The sequence below is a fragment of the Heterocephalus glaber genome, unplaced genomic scaffold (assembly GCF_053883595.1).
Source record: "Heterocephalus glaber isolate CG9 unplaced genomic scaffold, H.glaber_assembly_v1.0 deba00001444, whole genome shotgun sequence".
Lineage (NCBI taxonomy): Eukaryota > Metazoa > Chordata > Mammalia > Rodentia > Bathyergidae > Heterocephalus > Heterocephalus glaber.
In genome coordinates, this window is record NW_028258297.1 from 16,243,015 (window position 1) to 16,256,235 (window position 13,221).

At 36.0% G+C, this 13,221-nt stretch overlaps 1 protein-coding gene across 33 annotated transcripts in view; it reads left to right on the forward strand.

Moving 5' to 3' along the window:
* The window catches only part of C2cd5 (C2 calcium dependent domain containing 5), a 103,423-nt gene that overhangs the window by 62,009 nt on the left and 28,193 nt on the right, over positions 1–13,221 (forward strand). For 32 of the 33 annotated variants that reach the window (XM_004845757.4, XM_087214011.1, XM_013072518.3 and 29 more), the window contains 4 exons: positions 662–853; positions 4,101–4,287; positions 8,807–8,971; positions 10,647–10,787. In XM_004845757.4, the coding sequence (XP_004845814.1) occupies positions 662–853; positions 4,101–4,287; positions 8,807–8,971; positions 10,647–10,787 (685 nt within the window). The remainder of the gene's footprint in view (positions 1–661; positions 854–4,100; positions 4,288–8,806; positions 8,972–10,646; positions 10,788–13,221) is intronic. The other variant, XM_087214008.1, reaches the window with a different exon arrangement.

A 13,221-nucleotide genomic window follows, 5' to 3' on the forward strand; every position in this document is an offset into this window, starting at 1 on the left:
GAGGCTTTAGAGTATGCCTATTTTTGACTTGTTCTTCGTTAAAATGCATTTGTTTTTATGTTAATTTTAATTGCTTAAAAAATTTTTTCCTTAGGAATTTTTAAATATTTGTCAGCCAGTAGACTGTCACTCTGACTTCCACTCCCATTTTTATGTGGTATCCCTCCAAAATCTTTGAGCTATAGTGGTCTGTTGGTCAGGTGGTAAGTCATCAAACATAGAACTGGTACACAATAACTATACTCTTTTTTTTTTTTTGAGGCAGGGGCTCCCTTTGTGGTTCAGGCTGGCCCTAAGCTCACTATGTAGCCTAGGCTGGCCTTGAACTCACAGCGATCCTCCTGCCTCAGCCTCCAGAGTTCTGGGATTACAGGCATGTGCCACCATGCCTGGCTCACAGTAACTACTTTTATAAGGCGTTTCTCTCCTAGGAACAGTGTATGGTTCTGATTTCATGTCACTTGTAGTTCTTACCAGTCATAGTAGTACTCTTCCCTACTCCTCTGTGGTAGAAGATGCATAGCTTATATGCAAGTACTTTATACATAATATGTACTTTTGAAAAATTCATAGGTTTTTCAAGAATACCTTTTTTCTTTTGTGCAAGGGATCCAACCCAGGATAGAATGCCTTGTTTACTTTTCTTCATGTATTTATATAGGCTTGAAGAAAATTTGCCTGTAGGCTGTGGATTTTGCCATATACCATATGATGAACTGAATATGCCATTTCCAGCTCATCTCACATATTGCTACAACTGTAGGAAACAAAAAGTTCCTGATGTTCTCTTTACAACGATAGACCTCCCCACAGATGCAGCAGTCGTTGGAAAGGGTTGTCTTATTCAGGCAAGGTATGCTAGTGAAGACAGTATCTGGCGTCCCTGAAAAATCAGGAGATATGGAGTCAAACCTGTTTTCAGATGTGTATTGTTTCCTACCAGTTCAATGCTGGCAAAGCTGAGTAATTTTATTGGAAGTTTGTATTTTATTCCATGTACAGTTGGGAGTAAAAATACTCTCTGTATAAAAACTCAGATTATATGCAAAATCATTTACGTTCTTCACAGATGTTTATTAGTATTATTAATTAACCTGCCTACATGCTTAGATTGTGACAATATACTGCTTTAATGACATAAAATGTATATTATGGAAATTGATTTTTTTTTTCCTTTTAAATATTGCAATACAGTGTTCTTTTACTATTTCACTGAGTGTTAAGAGTTCTTTTCAAAGGTGCTGGAATAGGAAATCCTAAATTGTGACCACATACAGCAAGCAGCTGTAACTGTGAGGACACTGACAATTGCCAGGTTACCACCGCGGGGGATTTCTGTCTTCATTTCACTTACGGTCTCAGCAGTAGTGACACAGTTGGTCATTTCTCCATGGTGAAATTCCTTTGACCTCACAGTGCCGCTTCTGTTTCTTCTTACCTTTGTGTTAGGCTTTAGCCTTCTTGTTGACTCCTCATTCTTATTTTCGAGAGCCATGGGTTCTGACCTTCTATTAACTCCACAGATCTATAGACTATCTATGTATCTATGAACTTTAAATTATAATACTATTCCAGAATGTCCTTCTGAGACTCAGGCCCATGTACCTGTCTACTTTGCACCCCATTTTGCTATACCACAAGCATTCATGTTTGTTCAAATTCATGTTTGTTGATTTTCTCCACTTCTTTATTAGTCTTTTGGTTTTATTTTTCTATCTAGTTCTTCATGCCAAAATTGGTATTCTTTTTTTTTGATACTGGGGATTGAACTCGGGTCCTTGCGCTTGCGCAGCAGGCAGCAAAACCACTGAGCTAAATCCCCGGCCCCGGTATTTTTTAATATTGTCCTCTTTCTTAGCCTCTCCACGTCTAATTCATTATAAAGTCATGTTGAGTTTTCTTCTGAAATATATTTCTAATCCGTTTACCTTTTCTCCTCTTATATCTTAGACCTTTCATTTAGGATTGTTTTTCTTTTTTAGTGAAGAATTAACTTTTTTTGTCCGAAAAATATGTTTATTTTGCTTTTACCTTTAAAACATATTTTGGGCTGGCAGTTTTCTTTTAGCCTGTTGAAGATAGCCTTTTACCACTGCCTTCTGGATTTCATTGCTACTGTTAAGAAATAATAGTCTACTATCTATCTCTTCCTCGGCTCTTGAATCGAGTTTATAGTCTATAAAATGCTAATGTTAAATAATCTTTCAAAACTCAGTGGACCATATATGTGTGGTTCTATTTCTAGATTCTGTTTTATTCCAATGATCTATATGTCTTTCCTTACACCAACACTGCCTTGATTACTGTAGCTTTAAAAGAAGTCTTAAAATTGGGTGCTAAACATCTTCCAACACTGTTTTTGTTTTTGGCTTTTCTGGGTCCTTTGTACTCCTACATAACTTTTAAATTTCAATATCCAGTTCTTCATTTATAACAAGTATACACAGACCTGAATTTTTATATATACCTTGTGTTTTCTAATCCTGCTAAATTCAAGTACAAGTTCTAGGGGCTTCTAGAGATTTCTTAGTTTTTTCTCTGTAGATGATCATTTCATCTGTATATAAAGATTTTGCTTCTGCCATGCCAATCCTGTCCTAGTTGTGTCATTTTATTGCCAGACTATTTTGGTGGGGACTAAGTTTCAAAGTTTAATGGACAGATAAAGAGTAAGCATATCTGCCCTTGTTCTCCACCTTAAGGAGAAAGCATTGTATCTTCTCCATTCATACAAGATGTTCTCGCTGGAAGTATGGAGTACATGTCTTTAATCTGTTGAGAAGATTCTGTTCTACTTCTAGTCTCCTGATAGCTTTTACCATGAACAGCTGTAGAATTTAGTCCAGTACTTTTTCTCCAACTAGTGACAGAATCATGTGGCTTTTCCCTTTCCTCTGTTCAAATGATGACTTTTGGGGGTGGATCTTCCAATGCTGAACCAACACTGCCATCCCTATAACAAAACCACTTTCTACATCCTGCCAGATCTGACTTCTAATAGTTTGTTTTGTTAAACAAATTTCTATCTATGTTCATACTTTTTTTTCCTATTATCTTTATCCAGTTTTAGGATTAGCACAATGTTGAGTTCCTAAAATGAAGGGAGAAGTGTTCCTTCTTTTTTCTGCTTTAAATGTTTGATATAATTTATCAGTTAAAATGTTTATGAGCCTGCTGTTGTCATATAGGTAGGTTTTCAAGCTAGGAATATACTTTCTTTAATAGGTGCTATTCAAATTTTATATTTCCTCCAGAGTTAGTTTCATTAATTTGTCTTCTGAGTTACTTCTTAGAAGTTGTCAAATTTATTTCAAAACAGATTTTTGTAATATGCTTTCTATATCCTTTTAAATTCTGTAAAATCTGTGGTAATGTCTCCTAGATCTTAATATTGTAATTTTAAAAATGTATAACTGATATGGTGTAACAGGACAAAAAGGTCTAAAAGAGCAGGGGAATTGAGAGGAGTAGGGGAAGGGAAAAAAGGGAAAGGAAAAAATATGAGAAGAGGAAAAAATGGAAACAAGGTCTTTGCAAATAGGGAAGGGTGGAGGGGGTGAAGGGAGGGCAAGGGAAGGGGAAAAAAAATAAGAACCAAGACACTCATGTAATGCTACAAGATCCCAATGATGAATGTAACTGTATTGTTTACCTAAAAAGTACCAATAAAGTTAATGGGAAAAAAAAAAAAAAGAAAAGAAATAATAGTCTGTTGTTCCTTTGAAGATAGTCCATCTGGTACTTAATAGAAGATTAAATAACATGTTCTTTTAATGAGTAAATTAATTTTTCTTCTGCTTTCCATTCATCTTATGATCACATGAACCTGTGATTTTAAATTATATTGTCTAGAGATTTTTGAGGAGTATTAAGTCATTTCTAGAGATTTTGAGATTTTTAAAAAAATTTTTGTTAAACTATTTTTGGTTAAAGTTCACACAGTGACAAAAATGGCAGAAAAGATTATTGCTATAACTTTATAAACCTATTTGAAATAACTAGATGTTTTATTAATCACACTTTTGGAAAGTTTTAAAATTTAGACTTATTTTAAGCTGATAGAATATGTACTATCCATTGACAATTATTTGCTTTTATAGGTTATGTCGCTTAAAAAAGAAAGCACAAGCAGAAGCAAATGCTACAGCTATCAGTAATCTCCTTCCTTTTATGGAATATGAAGTTCATACTCAGCTAATGAATAAGCTGAAACTCAAAGGGATGAATGCTTTGTTTGGGCTAAGAATTCAGATCACAGTGGGTGAAAATATGTTGATGGGCTTAGCGGTAAGTTTAGAAGCTCTTGGCTTTATTTTGTGGTTTCTATAAGTTGTACAAGATTCTGTTTTGTGTGATTCAGAGTCTTTTCAAAAGAACTAGCTAAAGAAACTGACATTAAGACCTTAAGGATTGGGTACACCTTAGGAAGGGAAGAATCTAGTGATAGGCTTTCACAAATTTTAAAGGGACTGACCATAACCTCAGAAGTCCTATTTCTAAAAGTTATCAATTACAGCCTGTTTAGAAGGTGTCAACCATTGAGGTAGACTGTATTATTGTTTATATATTGCTAAAATAGGGTTTCTCCATATTGGCGCTGGTGAAATTCAGGGTAGGAGGATGTTTAGGACCATCCCTAGCCTCTCCCCAGTACATGCTAATGGCATCTCCTAGCTGGGACAACCAAAAATGTCCAGACTTTGCCAAATGTACCTTGAGGGGCAAAATCCCTCTCTGTGAGGACTGTATGCCAAATAATCTTTAGTTTTAATGGAAAAAATAAAGCAAAACATGTGAGACATTGCCTGTTATTAGAGAATGAAGGTTCATCATAAATGTGTACTTTTGGCAGACAGTAAAATGTGCATTAAAATACATGTGTTCTTAAGGGCTGAGCAACTGTGAGTCAGGAAAATGTCTCTCCTGCCATTTATGTTCACCTTGGCTTGTTAGATGATGGATTCTGACTGGAAAGATGTCAGTGGGAGAAGTCAGTGCTGCCTCTTAGGTGGCAAGAGCCCCAGAGAACTGAGTACCTGTGAAACACAAATTGGTCATATAAAATCTAACCAATATTTATGGAAATCCTCTCATTTTGCTAGCCAGAATTTTTGTCTATGTCACTGGCAATTTTTAGATTGGAATTCTTTTGCCATCTTTCTAAGATATCCATAGATACTTAATTTTCAGAAAGTTATGAAAGGGAAATCTTGTTTCAGTGTACTTGTTTAGTTAAAAAGCAAAATAGTTTTCTTTTTTCATGTATTCTTTGTATAAAAGCAAGTATATAAATTTTGGGGATTATTGTGTGGTATGATAAACTAGGTGTCGTTAATTTTTTTTAGCAAGAGCAATATGTAATAATCAAAGTAATCTGTTTGATATTAAGGTATTTGATATTTAGATTAATTTGGGGAAAAAGTATTCATCTTAATTCAGTGATCTACAAATGTGCATGCTTAGCAAGGACATAACAAATTTGTAATTCATGCTGAATATAAGACTAATGATCAGTGGATGCATATGGAGAAATGAAGACCTGAATTCATATTGAAAGGTTTGAAAAATACTTTGCCAGCTGTACCAAACATTTCTGATGGTTGAATCCCATAAAACAAGTTTATGATACTGGTATAAGACCTGACTCAAATACTGCTTTGCTGATTCATATTAATCTTTTCCTTCTTACCATTAGTGACACCAGTTGCAACTGTTGGACATTTTGATCTTTGTACTGTGTTATAATTTGTCCATTTAAACCTCTAGACTTCAAGAGTAGCTTCCATCATAGCTAATACTCTGATTGAGTGGCTTCTAGGTGTCTGACAATGCTGTTCTGGAAAGAATGTAACATTATTTTCACTTTATAAGAGCAGAAAACAAATGGTGTGATAGCTTTCGACTCCAGAGTGTTAGGGTTACATGTGCTGGAACTGGATTTCAAACCCAGGTCTATCTGGTTCTACTGTCTGTGTTTTGTTTTGGTCCGGGGGATTGAACTCAGGGCCTTGTGCTTGTGAGGCGGGCAGCGGCACCACTGAACTAATCCCCAGCCCCTACAGCCTGTGTTCTTTTTTTGTATTAAATTCTTTTATTGGTACATTGTAGGTATACAACACAATACATTTCTCATTGGGAATTGTACCTTTATGTAATGCATCTTGGTTCTTATTTTTTCCCCATTCCTAGCCCTCCCTTCACGCCCTCCACCCTTCCCTGTTTACAAAGACTTTATTTCCATTTTTTCCATTTCTCAGCATTTTTCCTTTCCCTTCTTTCCTTTCCCCTGGCCCTCCCACTACCCCTACCCCTTTGGACCTTTTCTTCCTATTTTACATTATCGATTATTCATTCTAATCATTGGTACATTTCAGGTATACAATATAGTGACATTCATCATTGGAAATTTGCACCTTTACATATTCTCTCTTGGTTCTTATTTTTCACCCTTGCCCAGCCCTCCCTTCAACCCCTCCAGTCCTCCCCATTTACAAAGATTTTGTTCCTATTTTCCCATTTTCTCATATTAATCCCATTCCCTTCTATCCTTTCCCCTAGCCCTCCCACTTCCTTCCCCTTTGCCCCTTTTCTTCCTATTTCACATTACCTATTATACATTTAGTCCTTATTTACACTTTCAGTTTCTCACACCAGAGAAACTATTCGGTATTTACACATGTGTGTCCTATTTATTTCACTTAAGAGTATTGCCTCATTGTGCATCCACTTGGCTATAAATGTCTCTAATTTCTCATTTTTGATGGCTGAGTAGTACTCCATTTTATAAACCACCTTTTCTTGATCCAGTCTCCAGTTGATGGGCATTTGGGCTGTTTCCAAGTTTTAGCTATTACAAACTGTGCTGCTATGAACATGGGTGCACATATATCACTGTGGTATGATTCTTTTAATTCTTTGGGGAAGATCCCCAGCAGTGGAATAGCGGGGTCAAATGGGACTTCCAGTCCTAGTTCTTTGAGGTATCTCCATACTGATTTCCACAGTGCTTGCACCAGTGTACACTCCCACCAGCAGTGGAGCAGGGTTCCTCTTTCCCCACAGCCCCGCCAGCATTTGTTATTGGTTGATTTCATGATAGCAGCCATTCTTTCTGGAGTGAAGTGGAATCTCAGCATTGTTTTCATTTGCATCTCTCGAATGACCAGTGATGTTGAGCATTTTTTCATGTATCTATTTGCTCTTTCTACTTCTTTGTGTGAGAAATGTCTGTTCATTTCAGCTGCCCATTTTTGGATTGGGTCTTTAAATTTGGGAGGTCTGATCTTTTTAAGTTCTTTATAGATTCGAGATAGTAGACCTTTGTCTGAGGAAGAGCAGGTGAAGATTTTTTCCCACATTGTGGGTTGTCTCTTCACACTGCTGGTGGTTTCTCTTGCTGTGCAGAAGCCTTTTAATAAGAAGAGATCCCACTTGTTGATTATTTGTGCTAGTTCACGGGCAACTGAGGTTTTGTTCATAAAATCTTTTCCTACACCGATGTCTTCAAGGGTTCTACCTAACCTGTCCAACTGGTTCAGTGTTTCTATTTTAATATTTAGATCTTTAATCCATTTTGATTTTAGTTTAGTGCATGGTGAGAGATACAGGTCTAGTTTTAATCTTTGGCAAGTTGAAGCCCAATTTTTCCAGCACCGTTTATTAAAGAGGCTATCTTTCCTCCAGTGAGGGTGTTTGGCTCCTTTGTCAAAGATGAGATGGCTGAGTGTGTCTGGCATTGTTTCTGCATCTTCTGATCTGTTCCACTGGTCCTCAAGTCTGTTTCTTTGCCAGTACCATGTACAGCCTGTGTTCTTAACCTCTCAAGGCTGTTGCCTCCTTAATGAATGGGGCTAAGAGGGCATAAAGATGGTGTGCGGAGGTTCATGTGGCACAGCAAGGGTCCTTGGGGGTGAACAAATGTCGTGATGAACCGGTGAGCAAACCAAGAGGATCAGTTGTATCTACTGGGCAGACTTCACCAGAGTACATATCCTTTTAGGATAGCCTTTGACAAAATTGGCATTGGATTAATTTTTTTAAAATAATAATTATCAAATTCAAAATATGCATGTATCCCATTTTACTCCTTTGATGTTAACAATTTGATATTGATAGTTTATTTTTTGCTTTGATTGTATTAGAATAACCCTAAAATGCACATGTAAATTTTATTTTGTACTTCCCATGGTAGTTTTCCAGTAATAATAGTATGTAGTAACTGTTAAACCATCAGAAATTAATAGTTATTTAATTAAATATTTTAAATAAATCTGTATCAACTAAAAATACTTTTCATGGTAATTATGGAGGTAGAGTAGTACAGTGAAAACTTCTTGGGTTTTGTAGGAAGAAACATTTAGATTCAGATCTCTTTGCATTTATTGACTGTGGTCTTGAATAAGTTCAATAGCTTTTTTGGACTTCAGATTTTTGGGGTTTTTTTTTACTTCCAAAAGTTTTCATTTTATTTTTGCCACTATTATTAAGTTTGACTTTGTATTTTTTTGCTAAGCTATTTTTTCTTGCAATTTATTTTTTTATAATGAAAAGGTTAAAAACTTTAAAAGTAAAGTTGGCTTTCCACTGAAAAGTTAATTCCCTTTTTAACAATTGTCCCCTCCCTGCCCAGTGTTCTCCCCAGTAAAAGCCAGTTATGTTTTTGTATGCCCTGCTAGAGATGGCTGTGCAAACACTGATTCTTTATTATATTTCCCACAGGGCAAAGATCATGTTCCTAAACATGAAAACTTAAAGACCAATACTTTTCAGACAGTTTGTGTAATTATTTCCCCATTCTTTTCCCAAGTCTGCCACAGGTGTGTATTTAGCAGCTTTACCAACACCTGGTGGTATTCAGATTGCGGGGAAGACTCCTAATGATGGCTCCTATGAACAGCATATCTCTCATATGCAGAAGAAGATAAATGACACAATTGCTAAGAACAAAGAGTTATATGAAATCAATCCTCCAGTAAGTAAAATAAATCAATACTGTGAATATACTGGTTTTGTTCAGATATTAGTATTTTGTTAGGTTAGCTTATATTGAACAAAAGTCTTGTGTTTTATTTTTTAATTTTAATTGTTTAGATTGACTGTTCTTATTTGTTCTTTTACTTTAATGTCTTCGCTCAAATGCCACCTTTTGGGGAAGCCCTACTCTGACCATCATTTTAAAAAATTTCAACTCTTCTGTTCATTTTTGGTACTTCTGCCACCCTTCTCTCACTGTTTTTGGTAACTTATTTGTACTATCTGGGTGTCTGTCTGTGTGTGTGTGTGTGTGTGTGTGTGAGAGAGAGAGAGATACTTCAGTCATCTGCACACACATAAAAGTGTTCATTATGAATCTAAAATTTCTTAAATACAAGACACATATTTATTGCCAATGATGCAATGAACAGAGGCATAACAGAGTTCTATACCATTGGAAACCATAAAATGTGGTACCTAGTGAGAACACTGCACTGAGAGACAATAGAACTAACTACCTTAGACAGGTTCCTCATTTACCTAGTTTCCAAACATGAGCAAGTTGCTTTACTACTGAGTTGTAACTCTTGTTTTTCATTGTGGCCATGATAATGCACATCATGTTAAATTTATAGGACAGAATAATAGTAGTAGAATAATAGTGCAAATACGGTAACTGGATATGAAAATACTCCATAGATTGTTGTTATAGAACTGCAGTAGTAGACTTTAATCCAGGGTATACACTAGCAGTGAATATTAAAAATTCTTATTTTTGAAAGACTCTTATAATATCCTTGTGGGTTTTTTTGTTTTTGGTACTGCGAATTGAACTCAGGGCCTTGCATTTGCCAGGCAGGTGCTGTTCCGCTGAGCTACATCCCCAGCCCAATGTCCTTGTTTTTGAAAAAGGAAGCTCTGGTACACCAGTGATAGGCTATCCCTTTTGCACTTGTGGTCACTTACACACATTCTTCTGGTAATGTTTGTGGCCAACAGAGATTTAGAACCTTTATTTAGTTCAGATGATTGGCTGTGTAACACGATAAAGCTCACTAATCCATATAGGATTACACCATACACTGACTGTAAAAAGATCGTTATTATAGATATTAAAATTTATGTAGCTTAATGTGCACTGCTTATCCATGCATGGTATATGTGTGTATGTATATGTATTGGTTCACATATTCACTACATTTATGATACTTCACTTTTTTTTTTTCATACTTTACTTTTTACTATGTGGAGCTGCTTTGAAAAATTATCACTGTGAAAGGATATAAAAGATTAGTATGCTATCTTGAGAAATAAATCTTTAAATCTTTATGGCTAATTAGGACTTTAAAATGCTAAGCAGAAAATACACATAGCTAGGAGTGATCAGTTTCTGAGCTCATTGTACTGTCTTCTCTGTTAGGTGTCAGTTTTGCCTTTTATCTGTGACAGCTGTTTTTCTAGATTAGTACATCAGTAAGGCACTAATTATGAATAAAAGGAAATATCTATATTCTCTATAGTCATAAATGTTATACTTAAATATAAAGTTCATTGAATATATTTTATAGGCTTTCATTTTTAATCCATTGGAAGCTGTCAGTTAATATAAAAGTTTATAACTAAACTAAAAAAGAAAATCCTTGTATGATATAAAGCATATGTGTTTCTTTTAGGAGATATCTGAAGAGGTTATAGGATCACCCATCCCAGAACCCAGACAACGTTCAAGACTTCTGAGATCTCAGTCAGAAAGCTCTGATGAAGTTATAGAATTGGATCTTTCCCATGGAAAAAAAGATGCTTTTGTTTTGGAGGTAGTGTTGCATTGAGCTTTTCTTAAGAGTTTTTGGCAGTTTAGACTCAGATCCTAAATTGATGTATTATTACACTGTTTTAAATATCCAAAAAAGCAAAAAGTTTTATGATAGAAATTACACAAAATTAAAAATATAAGAACTTAGTGGCTGACACAATAATGCATATGGTTCTGTAACAATTAGCGAATGGGTTGAAGAAATATTAGAATAGATTGAGCATCCCTAATCCAAAATCTAAGAAAAAGTTTTGGATTTTGGAGTGTTTCAGTGCTTTGGAGCATTTTGGATTTTATAATTAGTGATGCTCCTTTCTTACAGTCTGTGTAAATATTCTAATATCTGAAAACCTGTGAAATCTGGAACACTTCTGATCTCAAGCTTTTTGGATGAGGAATACTCAACCTGTAACATTAAACAGTTGGAGTTATTTTTGTAAATTTAAATGAATTTAAATAAATGTATATGCTATTCTTTAACTTATTGTAATTATTACCTGCTTTTTATGATAATGTTACTATTAAAACAGAGCTTAAAAGAAGTTAGTTTTCCTCAATACAAGCAGTTTCTTGCGGCAGCAGCAACCCCACCCCCACCCCCCACTGCTGGCCTCTGCTCTGCCACAGATAAAATAAACAGCAAGATTTTTGCTGACAGAGTCCTGTGATGACTTGACTTCTCAGGAATCTGCCTTCCTTCAAGGCTGACCTCCCAGTACTGACAGGGCAAACAGTTATATTTCTGTAAATGGAATCTTATAACCGTTAAGGACCAGTGTGCCCTCAAAAGACACAGATATGGTTGGCAACTGTGTTCCTATACACAAAGTTGTAGACATTTTGAAACTCCTGATACTTGGCTCTCAAGGCTAAACTGTAAAACTGTCACTGAGTAAAAAAAACTGTCTTTGTTCCTTTCCATACCCACCCCTCCAAAAAATGTATATAAGCTGGAAAATTTCTTTGTGCTGTGCTCAGTCTTTTTGAACAGGAGTCCAACTGACTCAAGGTGCACCTAATTAAAGCCTCCTGGCCCTGGTAGTCTCTCCTGTCTCTTTTATCACACAACACTCTATTTACGTTGTTATGTAATATGTGTGACTATAAGCATTGCAAATTCTGAGTATAATATTTTCTTGCTGAATTAAGAAATAATAGTTTGTTTTTAATTATTAATAACCCTCAGGACATTTGAGTAACTTTCCTAGAGAATAATGGTGGCACAAAAGCTATCTATGGCATCTCCTCCCTCACAAATCTGTCCCCCCATGTTTTCCTGTTAGTTTTGAAAAAGCCAAGAAATCTTCTGATATTTTAGAGATGGCAAGTCAGTGAGGATTCAAGTTGAGAGGGAAAAAAGTGAAATGTTTTGATCTCACTGAAGCAGGAAGCAAATAGTGTAGTTGAATTGGGACAGGATTGGAGAGTTAGTCTGAAACTGCAGGTGACTGTAATGAGGACATCAGCCTTGAGAGATGCACAAGGCCTGAGATGAAAGTGTGAATTTACAGAAAACTCATTCTGTATGGTTTAATGCCTTTCCCTACGATCTTCTAGAACTTGGCCTATGTCAAGGGAAAGTTTCCAGGGTATTTGGAGCAGTGCTGCTGAAGTGTGCTTGTCCCATAATCACTGTCTGGGAGCTTGCAAAAAACATGATTCCCTATCCCTCCTTCAGGCAAAGCAAAGGAAATTTCAAGAGGGAGCCCAGGAGCTTGTTTTATCAACTCTCCAGGTGACTAAGGTCTGAGATGTGATCTGAGCATTGCTGGTGTGTTAGATCCTGGGATCCTGGTTGAGTAGAGAAGCACTCAAAACCAAAAATGCTTCAAATGTGGGCAGAGGACTGAGTGCAGGGGCCAGATTCAGTAAGAGCAGACACAGTGGCAGACTGTAGGTGGAAAGTGCTTGCAATACACAGCATTTTGGGGAACAGTGGGTTGAGCTATGGCCACAACTGTGGGTGGCTTAAGCCACAGTGGAAGTGAAAGTGCTTGAATCCTAACAATGACCTGAGGGAGGCTTGAGATCTTTGAGTAAGGACACAGACAGTGATGTGCAGACACATATCAGTGGGTCCAGCTGAATATTGTCACAGTTATTCACAGCGGAATGTTGTGATGGAATTTGGACCGACTTTAGATATGCCTTGATATTTTATTCCTCCTTAATTCCATTAGAAAGCAGTTTGTGTTTGTTCAAAAGATTTTTTAAATTATATTTTATTAATGTAAACAAAATGGGATAAAAGTTGTTTAGGGTGTTTTTGTAAGTCTTTTGAAATACATTCTCATAAAAGTTTACAAAAGCCTTGGTTTTTTTTTAATTCAACATGCTTTTATATATAAAATACTTTTCCTTAGACGTATTTGGAATCATTATCACAGGGAAATTTACTGATATTAGAATTTTTTTCAGGTTAATGTGTTTTGATT